Source organism: Platichthys flesus, chromosome 20 (assembly GCF_949316205.1).
Source record: "Platichthys flesus chromosome 20, fPlaFle2.1, whole genome shotgun sequence".
Classification (NCBI taxonomy): Eukaryota; Metazoa; Chordata; class Actinopteri; order Pleuronectiformes; family Pleuronectidae; genus Platichthys; species Platichthys flesus.
Genome location: NC_084964.1, coordinates 4,551,601 through 4,578,657, shown reverse-complemented (window position 1 = coordinate 4,578,657; position 27,057 = coordinate 4,551,601). Strand labels below are relative to the sequence as shown.

The following is a 27,057-nucleotide window of genomic DNA, read 5'->3' as shown; positions in this document are numbered from 1 at the left end:
ACATTTATATTGTATTTTTTATTTACTATCATATTTGTCTATTTTGGAGTGTCCTCTTTGCTGCTGCCGCGCCGCAAATTTCCCCAGGCTGGGACAAATAAAGAATTATCTTATTTTATCTTATCTTTGATTTCATATGAAATTGTATTAATTTGTGTCATTTATTTGAGTTTTTAATTGCTTATTGTTGTTTGTAACAGCTGTTTTGAAAGAAGCTACATAAGCAGAATTAGTTGTATTATTATTATTATAATAAATTTTGCTTATTCTACTCAATCAAGCTCCTCTTACTAGTTTTTTTCAGTGCTTTCTTCCACATGCTCATGGTCTTCATCAGTAGATTAACGTTACTCAGTTATCATGGAGATACCTCAGCTGCCATCTCCACTTTGTTCATGTGATAACATAACGATTTGTAACTCTTTCAAAGCTCTGGGGAAACATATGAAAGTTCGCCCTTAGTTCAGTGTAAATATGGGTCCATCCCCTGTTGCCAAGGTCAAGAACATGGCTTCGGTTTTTGGATCATGTGTGATAAATTCACACACATTATCAGATGTGCTCTGCGTATGGAACAGTGACAAGATGACAACATGTTGTGTTTGCATGATGCACGTGGGGCTGTTTCACACATCTCTCCAAATCTTACCACTTGGGTTCAGTGGGATTGGGAGATTGATTGAGGACATGAGACAGGAGTCGCATCATTTTCATGCTCAGTAGCTTGTACTTTGTAGAGCGGCTGTCAGAGGATATCAGGGTTGTCTCAGCAGAGTTCTGGTGGCTGAAGTGTTAGCCGCCTAACATCATTGTTTCATGTATGACTCTGGGAGCTGTATTGAATATCATTCTCCATCCCCATTTCCTGCCATTAGTCTACTGTCACTATCTGATAAAAGCATAAAATGGCCCACTCAAAATGGAAAAAGGAAAGCTTTGTTATATCCTTGCCTAGAGCAGCTCTAGATGTAGATTTGAGGAGTCAGCCTACTGTAACCTAGCAACAACTGCCTTTTCCTTGTTGAAACAGAAAACTGACATAAGACTAACATAGACGGTATTTAGGTGCTTGCTTCTAAGTTTGCAACCAAAACCTTTGAAATCGACAATATGTCAGCAATTGTTTTATTCTATTCTATCCTATATTTTTAAGAGCTCAACAAGAAGACACTAAAGTTTGGAGCTTTATTATAAGCAGAGAAATAGTCTCTTTAGATGTTGATGTCGTAGAGCCATTTGTTATTATTATTAGTAATATTATTGCTCGGGGAGGCTGCATATAATACAAAATATTTATTATATTATAATGATGATTATTATAAGAATGGTGTTATAATTTTAATGATAATAAAAACAATAGATAAATAAAATAATTATAATAATAATATTTGATCGTTAACAATCATGAATTGCGGAGCACATGTTGTTCCTCTGACTGTTGGAACATGTAATCCCCCTCCCGGAAATCACTGCACCGCTTCTTACTTCCCCCCCACTCATCTGCGTGTCAGCCTGCGGTGCAACCGAACTCCATTTTCTACGGCTATTTTTATTATTGTTGTCATTGGTAAACACCGCACATCTGCCTGCCCGGGCCGGCCTCCCATTGGTCGAGGGGGTTGTCCATCGAGGCACTTCCGTCCGTTTGGCTTCCTGTGATTGGCCAGCCCCGCTCTCTTTCTTTTTTGCCCCCTCTGCTACACGGCGGTGGGTCGGAGCCGCTGTGTCCCCGGTCTGGCACGTTCCTAGCCAAATTCTCCACGGTGTAAATTCGGATCCCCCCCCGTGTTTTCCCCCACAAAACCAAAAGCACCCCCCCTCTGTAAATCACCTGTAACCCGCTCGCAGCTTCGCTCTCAGCGCACATCGCCGGCTCTCCAGCAGAAACCTCAGAAGATGGCGGTGGTAAGCGGGATGTCGGGGTCGGCTGTAGCCCGGCTCGAGGGCCGAGAATTCGAGTACCTGATGAAGAAAAGGTCGGTGACCATCGGCCGGAACTCGTCGCAGGGCTCCGTGGACGTCAGCATGGGACACTCCAGCTTCATCTCGCGGCGGCACCTCGAGATATTCACGGCGGGAGAGGACGGCACCGGCACCGGGGAATTCTACCTCCGCTGCCTGGGGAAAAACGGGGTGTTCGTTGACGGGGTGTTCCAGAGGAGAGGGGCTCCACCTCTACAGCTTCCGCGAATGTAAGAGCCTACACGAGCAGTTCTCCCGAATCACGATAGAAGCCGCGCGTTGTGCGTGTGTTCATGTGTTGTTATTGTTTTGTTAGCCCGCAGCGCTGTCGCACGTGCTGCGCGAAGCAACACGGAGCCTCGTTCTCTTGGCGATAACGTCACACGGAGCATCCACAGAACCACCAGCGTCGCTCCGCTGATTCACAAGCACATTTAACGCCATTCCAAACCTCGGTCTCCATCGCACATATGTCGCGGTTTCTTCTTCGCTGCACGTCACTGACACGCCGGTTAGACATGCTATGGCTAAGAGCCGGCTCACTGCTGCCTGCTATTCACCATTGTGGAAGTCAGTTTATAGGTTGTATGTTATTATTGTCGTGCGTGATGTATGCCGAATTGAAGAGCGCCGTCTAAGGCTTTATAACCACCTGAGTGTGTTTTCACCAGTGTTTGTATGAACGCACAACCAAGTACGTCAGGTTAAATATGTCTGAATTCTAATAGAAGTTTGGTTTTAAAGGTCCAATGTGTAACAATAATCTTAGCGATGTTTGCACTTGTGTGTGTGTCATCTTAATTGTATGAATTGTTGTTGGTTTACCTTGATTGGGCCTTTTGAATTTAAACATTTAAACTTACCCTAACCCCGCCCCGCCTACGGAGGCCACCATGTTTTTTTACAGTGGCCCAAACTAGACAAACTAAACACCTTTTGGGTTTTTATGACGACTGAAGGCTGCTACGGGTTCTCTTTCATGTTTGGAAGGGCAGGGTGAGGTAACGGGTATTCAGCTGCACAATGCAACTTCACCACTAGGTGTCACTAGTTTCTACACAATGTTAATTTAATGTGTTCTTTAGAGGTATATAGAATAATTAAAATTAGCATATTTTTCTGCTCGCCACTATGCCGCTGGAGGCGTGTGTGTTTGAGTCCATAAAATACAACTGGTGTTTCAGGGGTAAACATTGTTGCAGCCAAATCCAATAAAATTGAGGTAAATGTGATCACTTCTTCAAACGTAAAAGACAACAAGAAAAAACTACCTCCATACTACTACTGTGGTGCCACCCAAATGTCCATTAGCCACTTCATTCACAATTCTACACCGAACAGCACCATTTACACCATGTTTTTAGCCAAAATGTCTGCTACCGGTAGTAGCGGACATTTTGATGGAGTTGTTTTTGGTTGTTTACCCTAGAAACTCTTCAAATGTTTTATGGACTCGTAGAACTTCAACCACCCCTCCATTGGCAAAGTAGATAATGAGTGAATTTTCATTTTTCGAGCTAACATGCTAGCAACAGGGGCGAACAGGTGAGTCTGTGCCTTCACAGGTACTCTGTCTGACCTGCTGAACCACAGACTGCACTATGCTTTATTTACTCAAGAGACTGTTGATGAATTGTGCTTACATTAATGACACAATAGCATATTCCCATTACAGGGACAGGCAGGTAGCTGAGGTTAGTGCTGTTGTCAGTGAAGTCTGGCTCAGTGTCATCTTTACCTCATGTTACATATGTTTACTCTACTGAGTCTTTTCCTTCCTCTTTCCCCAAACTCACATTGAACAGTTTTATTTGTGGTTACTCTCATTTTGCATTCAAACATCATACATGTTTCTGTAGGATTATATTATCACCACTCCATAGTAGTAATTCATCCAGGTGTCAAAAGTCTGTCCAAACATACCCCATTAATTCTAAATTAGACATGTTAGACATGCTTCGTTATGTAATAGTCACGGTGGACGTCCATTTTTAAACAGTGTGAGGCTGAATCTCGGCTTGAGTTAGATCTTGGCCTGCTTGTTACCAGGCAGGAGGCATATCTGCACAATGATACCGTTACAAACATAGAAGCATAGAATTTCCCACTTATTTGTTTAAAGATGTACATAATATCAGTATATATTAACGATTACGCAATTTTTTTATTAAAAGCTCAAGCAATATATATTGATATGCAGAATTTCAATACTAATAACGATAAATCTTTGTCTTATTTTGAAAAAGGATAATATGTTTAAAATCTGGTTTCACTGCGAGAGTGTAAACACAACTTTTTTCTGTTAAACTAAAATAATAAAATACAATGTTAAAATCTATTAGCTTATATAAGCACCTATTGGCTTACTTAAATAACAGTCCGAATATATCAGTGTTTTGGTTTTAGTGTTTAAATTAAATTGTTCTTGTGTCTGTACTTGTCTTCCATCCTCAGGTGTTGTTTCCGTTTCCCAAGCACAACCATAAAGATCACGTTTACAGCCCTGTCCAGTGATAAGAAGGAGCCAAGGAACGTGCCGGAATCACCGGTCAAGCCCATCCAACCACAAATTTCCCCGTTGACCATAAACATTCCTGACAACATCGCCCACCTAATGAGCCCACTGCCTTCACCTACTGGTACCCTCAGGTGAGAGAGCGGGGGAGCGTTGCTTATGTGCAACCCTCAACAGCAGTTTCTAGTGCTCAGAGGCAGAATTGTCAGTTGATATAAACGGTTTATAAAGTACACCGGTATGAATTTCCTTTTTATGGTAAACATTTTTACTGGTAGAGCCCTCACAGCTCAAAAGGGGCAATGATGTAACTATACCAGTGGGAGGCAGCACTGCACTGAACCAGAAAGTAGATTCACCGCACATAGGATGATTAAGACCCGCCCACGTAGATATGCTCAATCTGGTTCGCTGAAATAGAATCTGCCAATCATCTGCAGATGAAATGTTAAAGGGGACATATTATGCCCATTTTACCACAAGTTGATATGGTTCCTTGGGGTCTTAATGAAATGTCTAACATATTTTGGTCTAAATACCAAAAGGATCATTTAAAACAGCGCCTTTTTACCCTGTCTAAAACAGACTTCTTCAGATTGACCTGTTTTGAGTGCCCCTCACCCTCCCTCCTTCACGAGATACAAGCACCCGATTTTTCGCTATCCATTACCTCTATAGAACTATGGCTACTGGAGACGAAGATGCAATCTTGCAACCATTTCGTTTTGAACCAGAGTCAGGTGGGCCAAAGCCTGGCTGCGTGAGCCTCAGCGCAGCCCCGTAGTGGGAGCTTGAGCTGGCGCAGCAGCAGCATCCTTCCACACTGTTGCGTCAACGTTTAGAGGTGTTCCGGGGTCCCTTGTTTATGCGTTAGCTTGCTCGTCCAAGGCCATGTAGTGAGACTCCCTACATGGGCATGGTGTGACTATGGCGTTTATTTCGGTCGTAATCCCATTCAACGCACTCTAGCGTATCGGTTCTGACATAGAGGAACCACAACCAATTGTGAGAGGGTTTTTTTTCCAGAGTTTTTGGGACGGTAGCCATGCCAGATACCCAAAATAACGTGTAGAAACACTACAAAAGTGGAAATTTCATAATATGTCCCCTTTAAGGGAACATTGCTAAATTGTAGTATCTACCAACTGTCTGCATGTGAGCCTTTTAGGGGACACGTCTAAACTTTAGTTACAGAAAAGAACCTGGGTTATACTCTTCCACCTTGCATATACTTTATTGATACAATGAACCACCCACCACCACAAGTAAATAGAGGATCTGAGGCTACTATGTTTTTGTTTGAAAACGCATACACTCTGCCAAAATAATGCCTTACGTCAATACTAGTCGGGAGTTTCAGCGAGTCTGAATGAACTCTGGGGCTGCGTTTTAGTCTGGACAGGCTGAAAAATGTATATTTGGATACGATTGCTCACTATTTGGTCATGACTAAACCGTCCTTGTTCATCAGGCTCCTATCACATGTCCCCCTTCCAGAAGAAAACAACCGGCATTATCCTCAGCTACCGTGGTAGAACTTAACGTGGATAATCAATGACCAAAGTGGCTGATTCTGTTGTCTTTGCTAACTGTAGTTAAATTCTGCATTTTACAATGATACAACTTTTTACGTGTGTAGGTGGGGAGCTAGGACTCAAGCAATTCTTGTCTACACCAGTACACACATGTCTAGTATATGTGGCCATGTGATATGGTCATCGGACATCGTATTGGTTTGAAAACACAGTTCCCAATATATCATGCATTTTTATGCCATACTGTCCGGACCTACAGTGATTTTGTCAGTTGACTAATCAGTTTTTCAATTTACAGTGAAATCCTAACAAATGTTTTCCATGTAACAGTGCAGCAAACTCCTGTCCGTCAAGTCCACGGGGGGCGGGGCTTTCGAGCTACAGGACAGGCCGCGTTCTGGCCGCTGACCTTATAGGAGACAACTCCCAATCAGAAAACGACAAGGAGGCCTCAGGTGAAGACAGCCCAAAGGTGAGAGCGAGTTGGGGCAGAATGAGAAGTGGGTTGAATATGGATGAATATCAACAATGGGTCCGAATTTGTTGACGGAGATCATGTCACATGAGGCGTGACCTGATAGAGGCGTGTGCGTGTATGTGATTGACCAAATTTGCTCACTGTAGCATGTAAAAGTAACTTTTCTTCCTTTTCCACAGGACGACTCCAAACCTCCATATTCGTATGCACAACTAATAGTCCAAGCTATCACCATGGCCCCAGATAAACAGCTAACACTAAATGGAATATACACCCACATCACCAAGAACTATCCATACTACAGAACAGCTGATAAAGGCTGGCAGGTTGGTGTCTTCTCTATTTGCTACCACTGTGCATGTCTGTTGAATGGTTATTAATGTGCAGTCCAGTCATAGTCAGATCATTTGTCAGTCCAGTCGTATGGTCTATCATTGGAAATTCCAAATGCTCAGGCATGTAGTGTTGCATTGATTAATTTGCTATTTAATTGACAATAGCTAATTTTGATAAGAGATTATCTGTTAGGCTTTCTTTGTTTGAAATAGTACTGTAACTATCTTGAATGGATGCATTTGAAGTTGTCACTCTGGGTTCAGATATTTTTTTTTTAAATCAAAGATACATTGAGTAGACCTGTATCATGAAGCGGTCATCAGTTTATCAGTAACTTAAGTGTGGCTCATCAGCTGCTCGTCTTGAGAGAAAGCTAAGGTGCTCAAAGCTACATGCTGAATCCAAAAAGACCCTGTGCAGCAACCTGGGAATCTTCTATATCATGGATCACTACAAGTGTGTCTTTTCTGTTGGCTGGTGGTTTAGAACTCGATTCGTCACAACCTGTCCTTGAACCGGTACTTCATCAAAGTGGCCCGCTCTCAGGAGGAGCCAGGCAAAGGCTCGTTCTGGAGGATCGACCCCTCCTCCGAGGGCAAGCTGATTGAACAAGCCTTCAGGAAGCGCAGGCCTAGGGGTGTGCCTTGTTTCAGGACCCCGATGGGACCTCTTTCCTCCAGGTAAAAAAAACGTATCAGGTTTTGGCTCCTATGTGGATGGTTCTGTGCAGCAAAGACCACCCCATGTTTTGTTTTCCTCTAGGAGCGCTCCAGCCTCTCCAAACCACACAGGAGCACTGTCTGCCCACTCCAGTGGGGTCCAGACTCCAGACAGCCTGTCCAGAGAGGGGTCCCCAGTCCCCATGGAACCAGAGACGACCCCTCCACCAGCCCCCACCCAAACCACCACAGTCCAGCCCAAACTCGCTGTCATCCAAGAGGCGCGCTTTGCACAGAACTCCACTGGTAAACCACAACGCTTATACAGATAAGGGGAGCACCTTTTATTAATTTATGTCCTTTTAATGACGTTGAATCCTGCCCTCTGATAGGCTCCCCACTGAATAACCAGCCAGTACTGATCGCCGTGCAGCGCCAGATGCCTCAAACGACCATGAAGCCTGTGACCTACACCATGGCATCGCCAGCCATCGTGACAACGCCGGTGAACTCCGCATCCGTCATGCAGACGGTGCACGTTGTCCACCAGATTCCCACGGTCACCATGACAACTCTTGGCGCACAGTCTGCTGCCAAAGTGAACTCAGAACCTCAGCAGAACGGAGGGGGGGCGCACCAAGAGATCAAAGGTGAGAGCAGATCCATGTCGCGTCGTGTCACTCGTGTCTGTTGGAGCATCTTCCTGTGACTGTATACATACATTGAGTTTGATGTGAGTTTCTCTCACCGTGTAGTGAAAGTGGAGCAGGTGCCGTCCATCACAGGCTCATCTCTAGGGGGAGTCAGTCGTATCATCCAGAGCTCTCAGCCTGCTCCCCTGACAACAGTTACCATTGTGCAACAAGCCCCGCTCGGCCAGCACCAGCTCCCAATAAAGGCCATCACACAAAACGGGACTCATCTGGTCCCCATCACTACTGCTGCTAGCACAGGTGAGACACACACACACACACACACACACACACACACACTACTCACACTGGGCTTGTGCACAGGGTTTCTACAATTCATCAGAATTTCAGGACATTAAAAGTCTTAAATATTTGAAATTGAAATATTACAATCTAGGTCTTCAATACTTTTAGCTTGATCCTAATTATGTTAACATTCATTTAACAATACTTCTGTTATTTTAAGAAACGTGTTGGTGGCATGCATATTTCATGATGCCTCAGGCATTTGTAGCTCTTTCGTAATGATACAGCTATTTATTTCTCTTGTTGAAACCTGCAGAAACCCTGTGTGCATTTGCATCTAAATAATGCACCTGAATAGTGTGCAGACAGTTGCATTGGTGTCTGCTATCAAACCAGTTTAGATCCCGGACACTCCAAGCCGCCACGTGTCCTAGATTTGTCCTTATTTAATGTTGTATATGACAAAGAAGGCATCGGAATTAGTGAGATTTGAGATCCGCCTACGTAAACAAATTGATTTAGTGTCTAAGGCTTTAGTCTTTCTGCATTTTCCAGAGAAAGAAATTACTTAAATAAAGATTTGAGTCTTTAGCCAGCTCTAAATCTACCAGTTTATTAACCATTCAGAAACCTAGACTGAAACTATGATACGAACGTCAACAATCTCGTATCGTGTTACCCTGACCTAGTACCGCTGCTGCAGGTCTGAAAAAATTTGCATTGAACAAATCCTTTACAAGTTTTTAGTGTGATAATAAAAATAAAGCAACGAGGAGGGACATCAACAAACAGAAATTAACAGTAACAGTGATGCATACATTTTTAATCGAAGCTCTAACATTCCAACAGACACATTTCTAGTGTGTCTCTTCATTAAGTGTATTTCAGTTAATGAGTTGTAGTAGTTTTAAGATTGTTTTTTTTGTGAGCTAGAAACACCATTTAGCACTCTATACAGAGAGAGTGCTACTTGAACCCCTTCACCTCATCCTGTAGTCTTTAATAAATCCTGTCTTCTTTCTTCCAGCTGTTGCGAACCCTCTCCACTTGCTGGCGACCCACGCCTCGGCCTCCGCGTCCCTCCCCACCAAGAGGCAGAACGGAAATCTGCAGGACCAGGCTGCATCGAAGCGAGTGAAAACGGAGGAGGGAGAGAAGGGAGACTCAGCAGCAGCAGCCGCCAACAACAACAACGGCACCACGGACAGAGCCGGAGTAGCAGGGGTCTGTGAACAGGTCGGTGACAAGTAGCCTCTCCCCGATCTGCTTCCTGACCCCCCCGCTCTCCTGTACGCATTGAGCCTCACACCTTCCACACCCTCGCCCCCTCCATCCTACCTGGTTATCATCTACTTCAAGGTGCCAAAAAAGAGACGAGACGTGGAAAAGCAAACGGGACTAACAAGAATGTGCGAAACCCCACCCCCCTCCACTCCTCCTCTTCCATATATTTAAGACCACCAAATACGATGCAAAGACTACAGACCAAATTGAAAGTGGAAGTGGAGACGAGTTGCTGATGACTGTGAAGCCCGGAAGTTTGCGACCCAGGTGGCAGGAAGAAACACAGGTTTGAAAATCCAGATCTCTAGATGAAAAGAAAAAAAGAAGAAAAAAAAACTTATTGGACAAGCGAGGAGTCTTTGACCCTCGCCAAAGACAGAGAGGAGCCTGGTCCTGGTAGCATTAAAGACAAGTGCTTAGCTGTGTGTCGGATTAGAGAAGTCAAACCAAGTGAAATCACCAGTAGTGTATTCTGATAAGGGAAGTGTGTGTACGTTTGTGTGTACGTTCGTGTGGACATTCCCATCTCTGGCAGCTAGCCTCCACGTCGACCTACCTAACCCAGTCGTGAGTAGATATGCAGTATTCCGTTGTACAAGTGTATCTGTGGATCTTTGAGTGTTTCTCCGTTTCCCAAGGCACAGATACTATTTAGTAATAATTAAGATAACTAAAAAGCTATAAATGGGGTCTTTAAGAACATTTAAACATCGAAACATAATATTTTGGGAATCCTAATTTGTTTTGTTTTTGTATGTGGACTCTTTGTTCAGTGAAATGAATGTAGTCTCTTTTTTTTTTCTTTCTTTCATTTAAAGAAAACACTATCTATGGAGTGGTTGTTCTTTTTTCTCTGCTCATTCATGCAAAATGAAATTTCTTTATCACTGTACATCTGCAGATTTTTTCATATTTTACAAATATCCTACAAGATAAAAAAAAAGTATATTCCCATGCGTATTTGACCATATCCTTCATTGAGCTTGCATGTTACGGATCTAGAGACAATGTACTTGAGCAGATTTAACTGAATATGGAACTGAAGAAAATTTAGACTGAATCTACGCTATATGATTCTGACCAGTGCTGCACTTAACCCTCTTAGTTCTTTGTTATTTTTTATTTTTCTTATTTTAATTTGCTCTCAGTATTCCCCCTCCCCCCGGTCATCATTGGTTGTTTTGTTACCTTTGTGTTGAAGTTGGACGTCTCTTTGCTCGATTATTTTTATTCTGTTTAGGCTATAAAAAATTAAGTCTATTCAGATTGTATTCTATGTTACATGAGGAAAAACAAGTGATAGGTGTTTGTTCTGCTTCAGTTGGTAAATGCTTCCTTTTTCTTTTTTTTTTATATATAAATTTATTTAAAACACATAACATCCTGGTTTGTATTGATTTGAGTAAAAGGGGCCTTCTCTGCTGGGCAAAGTCCAAATCTGTCTGTGTGTAAACATTTATTTCCTGTTTGGTCGGAGAGACGAAATGACGACTTATTCGTGTGTCTCATTAAGAGTGAACATCTGGAATAGAGACATCACTTGCTGTGAAGTTTGGTTAAAGGAGGTTTTCAGAGTGCATTCCACCCTGTTGGCTAAGGCTGTTCCAGGAAGTGTGTGGACCACAGGTTGGAAAAGCTTCCTTTGAATCTGAGGTCTGGAAAATGTAAAAAAAAAAATTGTATCAAGTATCATTCGACCATGTTAAAAGGCAAGGATGTTAAGTCATTTCAACGAGATGCGATCATACAAATGGAGATAAAGCCAAACAACAGGAAAATGAGTCTTCTAAAAATATCCTCTGCATTGGCTCCCCTTTTAATCGAGAATAGAATTCAAAATCCTTCTCCTCATACACACAAGGGCCCTTAGTAATCAAGCACCATCATATATTAAAGAGGTCGTAGCACTGTATTGTCCCATTAGATCACTTCACTCCCTGAATACACTTCTGGTTCCTAGAGTGTGTAAAGCCCTTTTCAGACATGCGCTGAACACTGGAGATCAATGAGTTTTTAGTTAGGCCTGTATGTCTGGACATCAAGCAAGCTCATGATGTTTTCACCACTATTCCACCAGGGGGCATTTTGCTTGTTTTGTGAAGGGCGTTCCATCCTGCGTCATACACACCCGGAAGCCTGTACTGGGAAACACAGTTGTCTACTGCTCTGGAGCTGATGGTGGACAATGGTGACTTCTATCATATCGTGTATCAGATGGTTTTCTGATAGAGATGCAAATCAAAATGACGTCTGTTCGTCTATCTTCAGTGTTCTTCACATTACTGTGAGCTCTCAGCATTACTCAGCAATCCTCACATTCTCTCTGTGCAGCACTTTATCTATCATGCACTCAAACACTGCTGGCACAGACATCAGTAGCAATTTGTGATTCAGTGTTTGGCCCATGGACACGTCGGCACTGGGACCAAATCGCCAATCTTCTGTTTAGTGGATGGCCCTCTCCTGAGCCACAGCTGCCCCATATGTATAGCCCATAATCACAAATCCAAATTTATCCCATCGGGCGTATCAATCTGTACAGGATGTGACTTCCTCGACAAAAGTGAGGAAGAACTGCCCTAAAAAGCTTTTAACTGGGAAGAACCACATAAACCTCAGTCACAAGTGAGGGATCCCTCTCCCAGGTCGGACAGAAGTGCAATAAATGTCACTTGTAACATCAAAACAATATTCATGATAAAAGAAAGCATCTATCTTGAATTGAGAGACTTAGAGACAAGGTGTGTTGGGATGTGATGCTATAGAAATAAAATGGAATAAAGGTACAGCACTTGAATCCGGTAGCTGTTGCCTCGAATGGTACAAATAATTTCATTGAGAACACAAAGTGGGATGCAGCCACGCGGTCCGAGTTTGTTTCACACATGCTGAACCCTTCATACCAGTCTACCAGGGTAACACCTCATAGGTGCTGGCTGTGTGTGTAGTAGAAAGTGTTTGTTAAAGAAGCGCTGTATGAATGTGTGTGTGCGACTTGTCCTGTAAAGAGCTTTGAGTGATCAACCAAGCCCGGAAAAGAACTATTAAGATACATTCCATTTACTGTTAAATTAGCTTAGAAAAAGATGATTCAATTCAACACACTGGACAGAACTACACTTCTATCCAGTGATGAAAGATCCCATGAATTTTAACTGTAAAAGCAGATGTTAAATTTTATTCACAAGTTTACACGCAGGTTTTACAATCATTCTGAGTGTGTCAGAAACAGGTTGGCTTTTCAGTTTGTGCAGCGTCCCCACTGTGGTTGTGTGCTGCGAGTGTGTGTGTTCAACAAAAGTGAAGCCTGCACGTGTACAATCTGATGTAGAGAGCAACACACAGGTGATGTGTTCTTTGCACTGAGTCAACAAAAAAATGAACACTATGTTAACAACACATTAACAGTTTTGCGTACATGCTGTGGTGGATCCACACTCGTCTCCTGGGTTCCACAGAGCAGATTCAGATTCCCTGATTTACATGAGTAAGTGTGGATGGTGTCAGTAGCAGGGAGGAGAAGTTCACAGACACATGTGACTCAGGACAAACTGTTGGAGAGCCACACCGGTCGATGAAAAGTGTATCAAGAGAACTATTTATCACTAATCAGAGGTTCTCAATTGAATCATCTTGGCTTATTTGTGTGTTAACATACATGAAGTGCAGTCTCGAACCGATTGTTCTTTATAGTTTTGTGATGAAGGATGGAAGCGTGCGCATATTTGGCTCCGAAGCTTTCCCGTTCAGGTAGAAGAACCAACTCAACTTTTACAAATACTTTAAAGAAGTTGTTCGGTAGTTTGGAATAGATAAGCTGAGTCACATTCTTGCCAGAGGTAAGATCATGTCTGGAAATGTGAAGCTTAAACGTTCAGTGTGTGAGATTTAGGTGAAAGGGATCTATTTGCAGGAATTGAAAAATAAAATAATAGTGACGTCTTTACCACAAAATGCAACTTCACCATTAGACATCACTAAATTCTACACACTGAACATTTAAGCTAGATTTGGCTCAAAGATAGTATATAAAGATGGAGGACGTGACAGCTTCCTGAAAGTGAAGCCTAATCAACAGGATCGCCCCCTGGTGGTTGGCTGCAGAATAAGTCATAAACCCTGCCTCCTCCATCTTTGCAGATGGGACTGATGCTGATCAAACTAAAAAGTCAAAATACTCGTCAAATAATTTGGGTTCTGTCATTTTCTCACCACATTGATGTATATTCAAGTGTTCATGGTTGGATTTAGAGAATGTTGTTAAATGACATGATTGACAGCTGAGACTGACTTGTGATCGGTTGAAGGCGTGAAGCAGCCCAATCCTGCGGCTGAATTTCACCATCACTGAAGCGCAGACTCCGGCTCCAAATCACGTCAAAACTGCAAGATGGCGGCACCGATATTTGGGGTAATATCCGTACATCGACAGGAAGTGGAGACGTGTCGTTCATCTTTATATAAAGTCTGGTTTGGCTGGGCATAAAGACTGGAAACAGGGAGGCAAGCTTATCATCTCTAAAGCTCACTAACCACATTCTTTCTCGTTTGTTTGATCCGGACAAAAGCTGGCAAGAAAGTGAAGCAGACACATTTCCAAATAAAAGTCTAACTGTTTCTTTAAGCTTTTCTTATGTGGGCGGAAACAACACTCAACTTTCACAAGCATCTCAGAACACATATTGCACAACGTATGAAAAAAAAAAAAAAAAAGAAGGAAGACAGAAACAAAATACATGTTATTTTTTCTTTTTGCTAATATTTTGTACAATTCTAGGTATTTAGAAGTTCAGTCTGGCGCATTGTGTTTATACAGTGAATATAAGAAAATCTAATAATACTAGCGTGGCTCCAATGTTCCTAAACTGTAAAGGCAGAGGTGGAGAAAACCATTCACCTCGTTCTGATCCTGCTTTGCAAACGCCTAATATGGTACATCGGTGTATATACACAAACACACACGTGTATATATGACAACATTAATATGTTCACACATACAGATTCTCTCCAGTCTCAGAGGCACTCCCTATAGTTAGGTGGTGTTAGTTGACAAAAATCTTAATATTTTCAATCCTTCTAACTATCAGAATCATCTATGTGATAAAAAATAGCCATCCTTTGTAAATTCCTGGGAAGACGTCTTAAAAAGCTGTCGTTCTTTCAAAAAAATAACTTTCCCTCTTTTCTGTTGTGTTTGGGGGGGGAATAGAGTCGGCGTGTGTGTGTCCCTCTGTCCAGAGACAGTCCTCACGAGACTGTGAGACAAAAGTCTGCATCCCTGTTGGTGATTCCATCTGTCCACATTAACAGTTCCTCCAGAGTCTGTGCTTCTCTTTCTTTGTCCTCCCTTCATCTCGTGCTCCGTCACAGAGTCTGTCAAGATAAGGAGAAGTGCCACGGGGAACATTTCCTGTCTCCTCCAAAATGTAAACGCAACTGAAAAAAAGAAACCGGAGAGAACAGGCGGTGTAATAGCAGGTCTGCAGATGGGTCAAAGATCAGATTTTCTCATCCGTCATCTCCAGGAACTGGGCGTAGACGTCTCTGGAACACTCCCCTTTCTGGTTGAACAGGAACTTGTAGTAGCTGCCGTCAGCACAAATGGCTGCTCGGCGGAGAGAGGGAGAGACAAAAGAGAGTAAATGTCAGTCAGCAAACAGAGACGAGACACACAGGACAAGGGGAGTCTGGTTTTTATAAGAATGTGACAGGGAAGAATCATATTCAAACGTCATTTAAGATGATGTTATTGAGTGAACCAAAGATGAAAATTGACTTTCACCATCCACATCTCAAACCTCGAGCAAAGCCAAGAATCTCTGTACTCGATGAAACTCGTTTCTTGGATTTTTAATACATTGTTTGACACTGTGGGCAATAAAATCCCAGGGATCAGATTTGAATGAGGCCACGGGAGAGAATATCAAAGGAAACAGAAGTTCTTCAGCTTTCAGTGATGGCAATTCAGTTCAGACAGTCAACTCCTGTATAATGGATAATTATGTAATTGTAGAAACATGCAGTGTTCAAATTGGAGATGCAAGCTCTGATCTCATCCCCGCTTCCAACTGCTATGTTCAGCACAGCAGTGACGATAAATACCCCCCAGCTTACCAGAACATGTTCTGTTGTTCAAATATAGTTTGAGCACATTGTCAGATAAATAAAGTTGTTTTCAAACGTGAACTCCAGAGAACGGGTCTGTTTGCCTTTCACTCCTCATGCACAATGCAGCCGATTGTCCGTTAAGACACGTTCACAACAACACAGAAGTCTGCAGCGCATTCAGCTAAGGAAAGGTTTGGTAAGCAGGACATAAGGTACACACAGATAAAGTTTTTTTGTTTACGGCAATTCGACACCAATCGTATTGTCTTTTCCAAGCTGACATCTTGGTCGGCGTCTCCTATGTGTATGGCACCAGTCTTTTATCCTGAGATATTTGTATACTTTCAGTAAAAACATCGTCAACACACGCACTCGCTTGTGGTGAAACCTTCAGATTATCTTCTGAGTTCTCATTTGGGCTCAATCAGACATTCTTTTTTCAAAGAGGGGGCTGGCCAGAAAATAACCTAAAGAATGTCCAAAACTTCTCACTCTGACATTTCCCATCACACACACAGCCCCTTCAAAAACTACAGGATATTATCCGGAGTTCAGCAGGACAACACCACAGCAAGTCAAACTCCAGCTTCTACAGTGATCTCAAAATGAATGAATTTACAGATACACACAAGTGCTTTGAAGAAATACTGAACATTAGAAGTGTAATGGAAATGACTGATGTAATAGACGGCATTCTTTTGAGCTGGTTGGACCTAATTCTATAACAACCGAGTGTGTCTCTCTCATTTGTTGTTTTTGCTCTAAGATGTGAACAGCTTGTCTCCCGCCACATTTAGACTGGAATCTGTTTTTGTCCTGTGACAATGTGAAAAAGCTGTAATACACATTCTGCACACTCCTACGAAATGCTTCACATTATTCTATTATATCTCTTAATATGGTCTGATGTTTATAATTTTAGTTATCACTGATAGTACTGAACCCAGCAGAGCTTTTGGAGATATCTGGGAACATTTATATATGTTAAATATCTATCTATCATGAACTCTACCAGCTAGATAAATGAGCCACCAGACAGGTTGTTGTAGCCTCCGGTAAAAAGAATTAAAGTTAAGACAACAGTCAATAACAGAGCTTCATGAGCCATATCAAGGAAGCATCACAGTCCAAACTGAACTCACCTATGACAGCATTGGGCTCCGTACCAAAGGCACACACACAGGGAGAACCTGAGGGGACCTGGAACTTGGAGAAGCTCCACTTCGAGCTGAAGTATTTGGGAAGAAAACTGGCCGATGCCAAGCTGCGGAGAGAGGGACACGCAGCCAGGACACAAATTTTACTTTTTATATCGACACTTTTGTTTTGGTAATTGAATTCATTCAGCTGCTTGACCGGTTTGAATTATTATTTATTTCAGAAACTGACCTCGACTGTTTGTTCCTTTTGGGATCCTCTGCAGCAAAGATGTGGACTGTGCCGTGGTCACTGGACACACAGATGAGGGACGCATCCTGGTTGAAATTAATGCTGGGATGACAAAGCACGGGACAAAGCAGATAAAAGACATAAGAGCAAGGACAATACAAGCAGTTGTGTACCAATTACCTATTCAGATCAACACATAAAAGAACAGGCTTAATTTGTGTGACACGGGCAGGATTACCATAGTGAGTGTAGAATTATTATAAAATTATTATTAACATACAGTGCAGTGGTTTCCAAGGCAATGGTAGCAAACGAAAAAAATTAGATTATGAAACTTTTTGGAGATAAAATGTCACTTTTTTTTTTTTTAAGTAATAAAAATACCAAACACACTATTGCTTCATTCAGTAAATAAAGGGACTTTGACCGAGTTAGTTCACTGACTTTATGACTCCGCTGGAACCTTGCTTTTATTTTGAAATCCTCTTTCGCTGGTCATGAGCTGCCACTTTATAGTAAAAGTGGGCCTATTGACCCTAGCCCTGTTGATCAGGTGACCCTCTTATAGCATTCATTTTGCCAGTTGCAGCCATTTCAGAGGGTACGCTACACATTGCAGATGGTCGAGTTTTTTACCAACAGAATAAGAAACTGTTGTAAGCAGGAGTACTGATTAATTCATGGGTCTTTTGAAAACAATGGGAGCATATGTAGGGGATCTCACAGCCAATCTTCAAGAGTAATTCAAACATACATCTGACAAAGTGCTGGAGTGAAGCACTCAGACTGTCCATTAGTTTAGTGAACAAATTCACACTGCAGCTGCAATCTGTCCATATACTTCACATATTTGTGGGAAAGACTCAGACAAAGGTCATAGAAAGGCTTGAAGGAGCAAATGTAACCAGTGAAGCCTGCCTTGAGTTTTTTTTTTAAATCCACAGATGCTTGCAGCAATCATCTCCATCTACACAAAAAAATATTTTTCTCTTGCTAAGTTTTTTTATCTAATGATATATATATGAACAAAATGTCTGTTTGTTTGTCTAAAGCTCCTTTTCCACTGGACAAAAACACTAACACACACTAACATCTGGCTTTTGTCTGCAGTGGGAATTAATACAATCTCCCTTCAATCCTGAGTCAAATGACTGCAGAAGACAAGGGTATCAATCGGCTGTGGCTCAATAGGGTAGTGATGTAAACAAGACACCCGTGTGAATGCACTAATTGGGCAAGACAGGGAAATAAGAGTGCCTTTCAGTTTGCAGTGTGTTCAATCGCCAGCTTTAGCCACGTTTAAAAAACTCATGTATACACACTAATTTTGGTGTAGCAGATGTATAGATGTCAGAAGCATTGCTGCTCGGTTCTCACCAGTAAATGTTAGCTGCCTGAGAGCCTCGTCTCAGCTCCTGTATGAGCTGACCTGCAGACGTGTCGAAAATTCGTATAAGAGTCCCCTGTGGAAATACGGATTGGACACAAGTCAGCAACAAAAGAAACAAACCACAAAACTGAAAAGGTCCCAGAGTGCATTTTTCTTTCTCTATTCACATCGAGGGTCTTGGTATGACATACCTTCTCTGATGCAGTAGCTATCCTTGTGCCCTGCAGGTTGAGGGCGATGCAGCAGAGCGACCCCTCATGGGCGGGAATGTCAACTGGGGGCTTCTCTGTGTTGGCCAGGTCCACTATCTGCACATGGCCTGAATGAGTCCCGGGGAACGCCAGCAGAGAGTTGTTACTGTTAGGACACAGCACACACAGACCTGAGGAGAAAGGAAGAAAGAGAAGGAACGGGCCGGTTATAATTGATCATTTATAGGTTTATGACTTAGAAGTTATTTAATGGCTCCAAATATTTGCTAAAGCTGCAGCCAGTTGTTTCCCTGGCTGCAGCATTAACCTGAAACATTTGAAAGTTGAATCAGTCATAGAGTAGTTGTGGATGATGAGGTCTTGGAGAGTGAACTGACCTTTAGGATTGTAGCAGGTCTCAAACACATGCAGCTGATGGGGGTTGTGGGTAAAGGTGAACACTTTGATCATTGAGTCCAGGACCACCACAATCCTAGGAACAGATGAGAACAAACACTCAAGATACAAATGTAACTACAAGTCATGGAAATCTTCTGATTACCACTTCTCTGACAGCTCCATTGATAAAGACAGAGGCAGCTCCACTGACAACAAGAGGATCAAGAGATTTTGAATGCCAAGTACAAAACACTGATGAGGCTGCATTGTCACCGTGTGTCCTCGTCTCAATGGGAGAGAAGACGACAGCCTCCACGCGGCCTCCCCTGCAAGTAATGAGATATGGTGCAAGACCAGCTCATGAAACTAATGTCGCCACCCAATCGTCACGCTGTCAGATCAGGGCGCAAGAGGCCGGGGGGACGCAAGCTCACGTCAGGGCGGGCAGCCATCCAGACCATCGAGCGCCAGGGCCTGGCAGTGCTCCAGCTAAATGTCGAGGGCCTCACCACCACCAAACTGGACATCATACGCCACCTCGCCGACTCCCATGAAGTCCCGGCCGTCCTCCTTCAGGAGACGCACAGTGGAAAAGCAGACTCTCAGGTTGCCCGGGTTCCACCTCGCCGGCTCCATCCTCAGCAGGCAGCACGGGATGGTCACCTTTGTCAGGTCTGACCTCAGCTGGACAGCCACAGGCCAATCCCCTCCAGGCGCTAGTCTCGAGTGGATGTCCACGAGGATACAGACAACAACGGTTGTGAACGTGTACAAGCCCCCACCATGTGTACTGTCCACATCGGCCCTCCCAATTACCCCAGCACCCGCCATCTACGCCGGGGATTTCATCTGCCAGCACACCTACTGGGGATACTCCCACACAACACCGGATGGGGAGACGCTGAGCGAGTGGGCCTCCAATGCCAACGCCCATCTCCTGTTTGACCCCAAAGAGCCACCAAGCTTCTACTCCTCCAGATGGAACACCTTCACCAACCCAGACCTCGCCTTTGCTGTGTTCCACAGTAAGGATCCGATGCCAGAGAGAAGGGTCATTGACAGGTTCCCCCGATCACACCACTGACCGTCTGTCATCAGAATACCATCACTGGTGCAGCCGGTCGCAGGGAAGCCTGTCAAAAGATGGAATTTCCGGAAGGCCAACTGGCATGCTTTTTCTGTTGACACAGAGAGAAGATCTGTCACCCTCCCGGACCCAGACACTCCTAATGTGGATGCTGCATATGCAGCCTACTGTGAAGTGCTGACAGGGGCAGCGAAGAAAACCATACCACGAGGCTACAAAGAGTTTGCCCGCTCAACATCCCACGAGGTATCCAGTCTCTCTAGGGCAGCCAGGGTCAATGCCAACCTGTCAGGAGATTTCACACCAGCTGAGCTCAAGGACGCTATGGCCAAACTCAAACAAGGCAAGTGACCAGGCTCCTACAACATCCACCCAGAGTTTGTGATCCACCAGAGCGAAATAACATCCGCCTGGCTGTGTGCTTTCTTCTCTGCGTGCCTCCGGAGGTCCAAGCTCCCAAGGGCATGGCGACAGGCCGCTGTCATAGCCCTCTTGAAACCCAACAAACCTGCGGATGACCCCAAGTCCTACAGACCAATCTCGTTGCTGTGCGTCCCTTTTAAAATCCTGGAGAGGATGATACACAGCCGAATTGAGCCAGTAGTTTACTCACAGCTACCGAGGGAACAGGCTGGCTTCCGCCGGGGCAGGTCTACAGTGGACCAGGTAACCCTTCTCACACAAGATCTCGAGGACAGCTTCCACGCCAAAACCAAAGCTGGGGTGGTACTACTGGACCTGACTGCTGCTTACGACACCGTCTGGCACCGCGGACTCCACCTGAAGCTGCTGAGAACAATCCCGGACCGTCATATGGTCAACTTCATCATGGAGATGCTGTCAAACCGCAGCTTCATCCTCCAGACCAGTGACGGCCAGCGCAGCAGGCTCAGGAGGCTGAGAAACGGGGTCCCACAAGGGTCTGTCCTCTCACCGATGCTCTTCAACATCTACATCTTTGACCTACCGGGGACGACATCTAGAAGGTATGGATACGCGGATGATCTAGCCATCATGCTACACCGGCCCACATGGAAGGCGGTTGAAGAGGGTCTCAATCAGGACATGGACGTCCTGGCTGCCTACCTTTGAAGCTGGCGACTGCAGCTCAGTAAGGGAAAGACTGTATCAGCAGCATTCCACCTCTGCAACAGGGAAGCAAGAAGGGAGCTGGAGATCTCAGTGGACAACAAACCCCTGGAGTTCCAGCAGTCCCCAAAGTACCTGGGCGTACGCTTAGACAGGACACTGTCCTACAAACAGCATTTGGATGAAGTGAGGGCTAAAGTAACAGCAAGGGTCTCACTCATCCGGCGCCTAGCTGGTACAACCTGGGGGGCCTCGGCAAAGGTTCTACGTATCTCCACACAAGCCCTCGTATTCTCTGCAGCTGAGTACTGTGCCCCAACCTGGAGTAGAAGCCCACATGCCAAGAAGGTCGATACGGCCATCAACAATGCCCTCCGGATCATAAGTGGCTGCCTGAAACCCACCCCCGTGTCCTACCTGCCAGTCCTAGCAGGAATAGCGCCAGCCGGCCTACGGCGAGAGGCTGCTACCCTCGCCCTGGCAAGGAAAGCCCAGGAACACAGCTGGCACCTCCTCCATGAAACCACCACCATGGCAACACCTCCAAGCAGACTCAAGTCCCGCCACCCATACAATCAGGCCGCACAAGAGATGCTTATTTCCATCCCGGAGGATTTGACAACCAAAGCCTGGCTGGCAGCGGCATGGAAGCAGGAGTGGGAGTCAGCAGGACAGACACGCCTACACCATTACATCCAGGATCCTGGAGGTGGCGTTGAGGGAGAAGATCTACCTCGCCGGCAATGGACCCTCCTGAACCGCCTTCGCACAGGGGTTGGCTGCTTCAAAGCGTCCATGAAGAAGTGGGGCCTAACAGACAGTGCAGCGTGTGAGTGCGGGGAGCCTGAGCAGACTGCCGACCACATCATCACCACCTGTCCCCGGCATAGACCACCCTCAGAGGAGGGCCTCTTCCAAGTGGGACCTGAGACGAGGGAGTGGCTACACGACACGAAGTTGGACATATGAAGACGATACACGAAAGAAGAATGCCACAATACTGTTAGGTGATTAAGTTTGCCCTAGAGAAAAAAAATATCTTCACACCGTGGGTGTCAGATGAATAAACCTCCCATCTACTCATTAATGCATTGCACAACACCTATTTTGTCATGATTAATGAAATGATTTCCACTGACAAAATGACAGGAGCTGATTCTTGTACAGATGAAGCAGCACAAAGTTGGTTACCTGTCACGTCGAAGCTTCACTGCCTTAACTTCTGTTGAGAACTCAATCTCAATAACTGTCTTCTTCTTCAGGTCATCCCAGATCATTACTACAGGTACCAAGCAAAATAATAATAAGTTAAACATTCAACTGAATCACATCAATAAGTGTAATACTTAACAGAAGGTTCTGTAGTGATTACCCTTTAATCAAGTTACATCTATGACCTTCTGACAACCTTTTAAACTACATCAGTAGTTCTGGCTGTCGATATCGATAATTCCTACAGACATGATTAATTCAATCTATGACCTGGACTGTTTAATTATAATTTTTGCTGAATTAACACATGTGCATGCAGAGTGGATTAGTGACTGTGTTTGATTCAAGTTGGATGATAATCACTGAAACTCCACCAGAAAAGAACCCACAGTCACAACTCTCCCTCTTTTAGTCTTCAAATGCTCAATATTGAAGAACTAACATCACTGCCTATGACAGGCAAAATAATTTATATAAGATATGCGTATACATAGATTAAGACTTTAAATGCCCTAAAGGAAACTAATCTATATAAGACCATTAAATACCTTCAGGTCGGTTTTCTACTCATGCTGTTGTATCAGAATAGATACCATAAGTAGGCTTCACAAACCTTTGTTAGTTGGATACTTGGGTTTCTTCCCTCCTCCCACTAGTGCCAAATAGTTACACCGAAACAGCATCTCCACGTGGCCAACTCCGCCCTCCAGGAACTCTGAAAGTTAATGGTAATATTAATAACAGGTAGGACTGTTTATCAATGTCAGAGGAAAATGCAGATAATATGACATGTGAGTGTGCTTGTGCTTGCACCCTTCTTATAATTACTCTTCTTTTATTCCTCTGTGATGACTCCGCTCCCCAGAGACGGCAAACCATAATGACAAGACAGAGTGAGACTGGCCTCTCTGTGTGTTTAACTTGCCAAACACCAGCAGCAAAGAGTTTCTACATGCTTTCAGCACAGAATGAGTAGTTGAATGAGTTTACTCAAAAGTAAACCAAGGGAGAGTTAATAAAACCTGGCCATCCATCGAAATGATAGCCAAAACAAATAGGGAAAAGCATATTAGAGTTGGGATGTCCAACATCGACTGCTGCATCGGTGGCCGGGGGGGGGGGGGGGGGGGGGGGGGGGGGGTGAAAAAGTCTACACATTTTTTATAATCCCTTACTGATTGCCTACTACCAGGGTGAACACAATGCATGCTGCATGTGTGTGTCTTGGGACTGGGCATGTTGGCCAATAACAACCAAGTTTCAACCCTCTCGTTGGGCCAAAGTCACTTTGAATAAATCCAAACTCAGCAAAGGACAAGAGTCACTGCATTGCTAAACCTGCCAGGATTTGGGAATAGTGCTTTTTGGAACAGGTATACCTGGAATTCGGATTATGGAACAATTAGGCTGTATTGTCATATGTTGTTAAACTGACAATGATGATTTCAAATCCAGTCTGCCCAGTCAGAAAGACGGGGTAAGCATGGCAGGAGCACAGAAAAAGCCATGAGAGGTTGAGGAACACGAGGGTGACGAAGAGCAACTGGAGCAGCAGCATCAGAAGCTGAGCTGAGGAAAGAGTGGAGGACGGCTCCGAGATTATAGCCAAGTCACAGTTTATACTGCTCTATCCTCCAAAGCTGACTGAGGGCAGTCTGGACGCCACCATGACTCACTCTGTGGCAGAGACATTTTTAACTTCCTCTTGCATCTCTCCATATTTAATGATTTGCACTGCTTTGCACTCGGCTTTAAAGAAAAAAGGCTTTTAAGCCGACTGCTGAGCATTGCATATTAATGATCTTTAAAAACTGTGTTATTAGAACCTTATAGACAATTATTTTTATTAAAACTATATGTACCAACCCAATAATTTTCATACTTGAATAATACAAAAGCACAATTATGTGAACCATACAAGGCTCGTAGTGAACAGATAGAGACACAAACACAGGCTTTGCTGATCTCCTGACAATTAACCTAAATCACTCTGCTACTAATTATGAATATGAGCCTAATAATAACATAGCAACTACAACAGACAGTATGTGTCATGTCATCTAGGTAAGTTCTCAGTTGCCTCTGGTTATTCAGGTTAAAGTTGTTATTATAAATTGTCTATTGTTAAGTTAGCTGTTCTATTTCGGCAGCATGCAGCCCCCATTACAGCCTTTTTGCTGTTTTATAAGAGAAAATTGATCACATTTCAATTTGTCAAAAGTTTCAGTTTTAAACTAAACTTACGTATTAATAATATACATTAACTTTACTGGCTGTTAACTTGGAATAATGTTTTCTATCTGCCAATGATAAAGACTTTGTTACCTTGCTTCTCCTTCTCTTTGAGAGGATCGGTGTTGTACACACGAAATCCATTTTCCATTCCACAGGCAAAGCATCCTAGAGATGAGCACAAAGACAAGAGCAGCGATCAGACATGAACCAACAACTACAAAAAGCATTGACATGTGTTGTAGTACCAAGAGGGTTTGCCATAGCAATCCAATTCCAATGATATCACCCACACACCACCAGTCCTGACAGTAATGGCAGTGATGACACGTGAAGCCTTTTTTGTCTTTGGACAACACAGACCCCGGTGCAGTTGTTCAGAATGATCAACACTCTAAAAACCACAGGACTGACCATGATCATGGAACAAATGATTAACTTCTGCTGGGGATTATACGAGACTGCTGATGTCGGCAGCCATAGTTTCTCTGAGGGGTCATGTGAGGTGGTCGGTCACTTGATAACGTTACACCCGTGTCACTTCTTAAACGGCTGATCAGCACCTGTACCACATTACTGTAGTTATTATTGTCCATTGCATCGATGTTTACTGAGACAGTCGGTGAAGGGAAATACTTGATGGCGTGTGTGAATGTGTGGGTGTGTAAATTGAGGATCGTATCATTTGAATAACAGTTGTTGTAACCTTACCGACGAATACAGGTGTGCCCGTACCTCTTAAGCCCGGTAATCTGAATACGCGTAAGTTTATTTTGGAAAGATATAACATAAAATGAGCCCAATACAGCGGTATTGTCAAACTTAGCTTAACTAGCTGTTAGCTAGCCAATGCTAGCCCCTGGGTTAACCAAGGCACGTATGACAGTCGAGGAAATTTAGCCAACATTAGCTTTTGGCCAAGTAACCTTTCATCAGCTACCTGAGAGTGGTTCATACTAATGAACAGCTTAACGAATTCGCCGTTTATTTAACAACCCGTGCCATGTTGACCCAACGTTAGCGAGTTTACTGCCTTAACCGCTGACTGAAAATGAAAAGGCTACGTTAGCTCTTTGGCTAGCTACGGTGCTACATGACAGCTAAAGCTAGCATCTACAAACTGTTCAGCGCCACTACGGCGTTGCCATGAGTTGTTTTCAATCATGTTAAACACAAGGTTGTGGTTGTTACATGATGTGGTGAATGAATTCTATGATAAGTAAACGGGTTAGCACCATTAGCCTTGCACCCGCGACGCTGCCAATGTCTGCTCGGGAGGAGAACAACTAGCATGACAGCGCCGCCTCTTACCGTGATCCTGGTTAAATCCTGCATAAAGGAGCCCATTGCCGTGAGGATTAGTCGGTAGTAAATTCATTGTTTTCTCAACCGAGCCCTCAGCAGTGGCGTTAACGAGTGAATCCAGCGTGTCCAGTGTGACGAGCTAACTCGCTACCATTCCTCCGGAGTGTGCGGGGCAGAGACAAGGAAAACAACAGAGAGGTTCCTGTCAGCAGTCAGGAGCGCCGGGAGTTTACGCTGTGCTCCGCCGGCACATCTGAGCAAAAGTGTTACTGCGGAATCATGTGTTATCCTCGTTGACGGTCAAAAATAGGAACTAGAAAACTCCTCTCGAGAAATTTGGATTATGTGCTGCGTGCTTCCTGCCAGATCCAGAGACTGTTTCAGTTTGAAAGAGGGAGAGACACGGACAGACTGGCTGGTTTAAGAGAGAGAGAGAGGATGAGATACTGAGCGAGTCTACTGGCCCGCTTGGAAAAGGTCTACTGGCCCGCTTGGAAAAGGTGAAATCGTTCACCTTTGCAACTATCTAGAGCCTGCTTCGATCTATGACCACTGAAACTGTCACCTGTTTTTCACACATTTATGGCAGAAGAACTGAAAACAATATATATGCATGTATTACATTACTAAACACATAATAAGAAGTATGGGGAATAATAATATATGTGCATGCATGTCATTACTGCACAAATAATAAACGTGTGAAACAAGCACTGATACAAGAAAGGTTTAAACTGATCAGAACCCATAGTGGACAATTTAATGATCAGTGCATCACAGTGCATAGTCTTTGTGGTCAAAGACAATTGGACTAGAGTTTATGATTTAATTGACAAGCTGCGCTGGCCCCAAAAAAGATTAAAGGGCTAAGTATTGATAGAGTCGGAGGTTTGAAGCTGCCTTGACTACACAACATCACCATCGGATACGTTCGCGTACGTCAGGCCC

The 27,057-nt window shown here is 43.9% G+C and overlaps 2 protein-coding genes across 3 annotated transcripts; one reads left to right on the top strand and one right to left on the bottom strand.

Annotated features, from left to right (window-relative positions):
- The first annotated feature begins 1,697 nt into the window (after positions 1-1,697).
- On the top strand, positions 1,698-11,144 carry foxk2a (forkhead box K2a). The gene is made up of 9 exons (XM_062414134.1): positions 1,698-2,192; positions 4,417-4,611; positions 6,343-6,484; positions 6,670-6,816; positions 7,313-7,506; positions 7,589-7,791; positions 7,878-8,135; positions 8,241-8,438; positions 9,451-11,144. The coding sequence occupies exons 1-9, from the start codon at positions 1,897-1,899 to the stop codon at positions 9,672-9,674; spliced, it is 1,857 nt and encodes a 618-aa protein (XP_062270118.1). The 5' UTR covers positions 1,698-1,896; the 3' UTR covers positions 9,675-11,144.
- A 1,712-nt stretch (positions 11,145-12,856) lies between these two features.
- On the bottom strand, positions 12,857-26,522 carry wdr45b (WD repeat domain 45B). Of its 2 annotated transcripts, none has more exons than XM_062414148.1 (10): positions 26,116-26,522; positions 24,898-24,972; positions 23,186-23,287; positions 22,552-22,639; positions 19,184-19,278; positions 18,786-18,976; positions 18,582-18,667; positions 17,205-17,306; positions 16,958-17,079; positions 12,857-15,312 (listed from the first exon to the last, which is right to left on the bottom strand). In XM_062414148.1, the coding sequence occupies exons 1-10, from the start codon at positions 26,180-26,182 to the stop codon at positions 15,206-15,208; spliced, it is 1,035 nt and encodes a 344-aa protein (XP_062270132.1). In that variant the 5' UTR covers positions 26,183-26,522; the 3' UTR covers positions 12,857-15,205. The 2 variants fall into 2 exon arrangements, with proteins under 2 accessions (XP_062270132.1, XP_062270133.1); XM_062414149.1 differs by lacking the exon at positions 26,116-26,522 and adding an exon at positions 25,053-26,073.
- Positions 26,523-27,057: the final 535 nt, after the last annotated feature.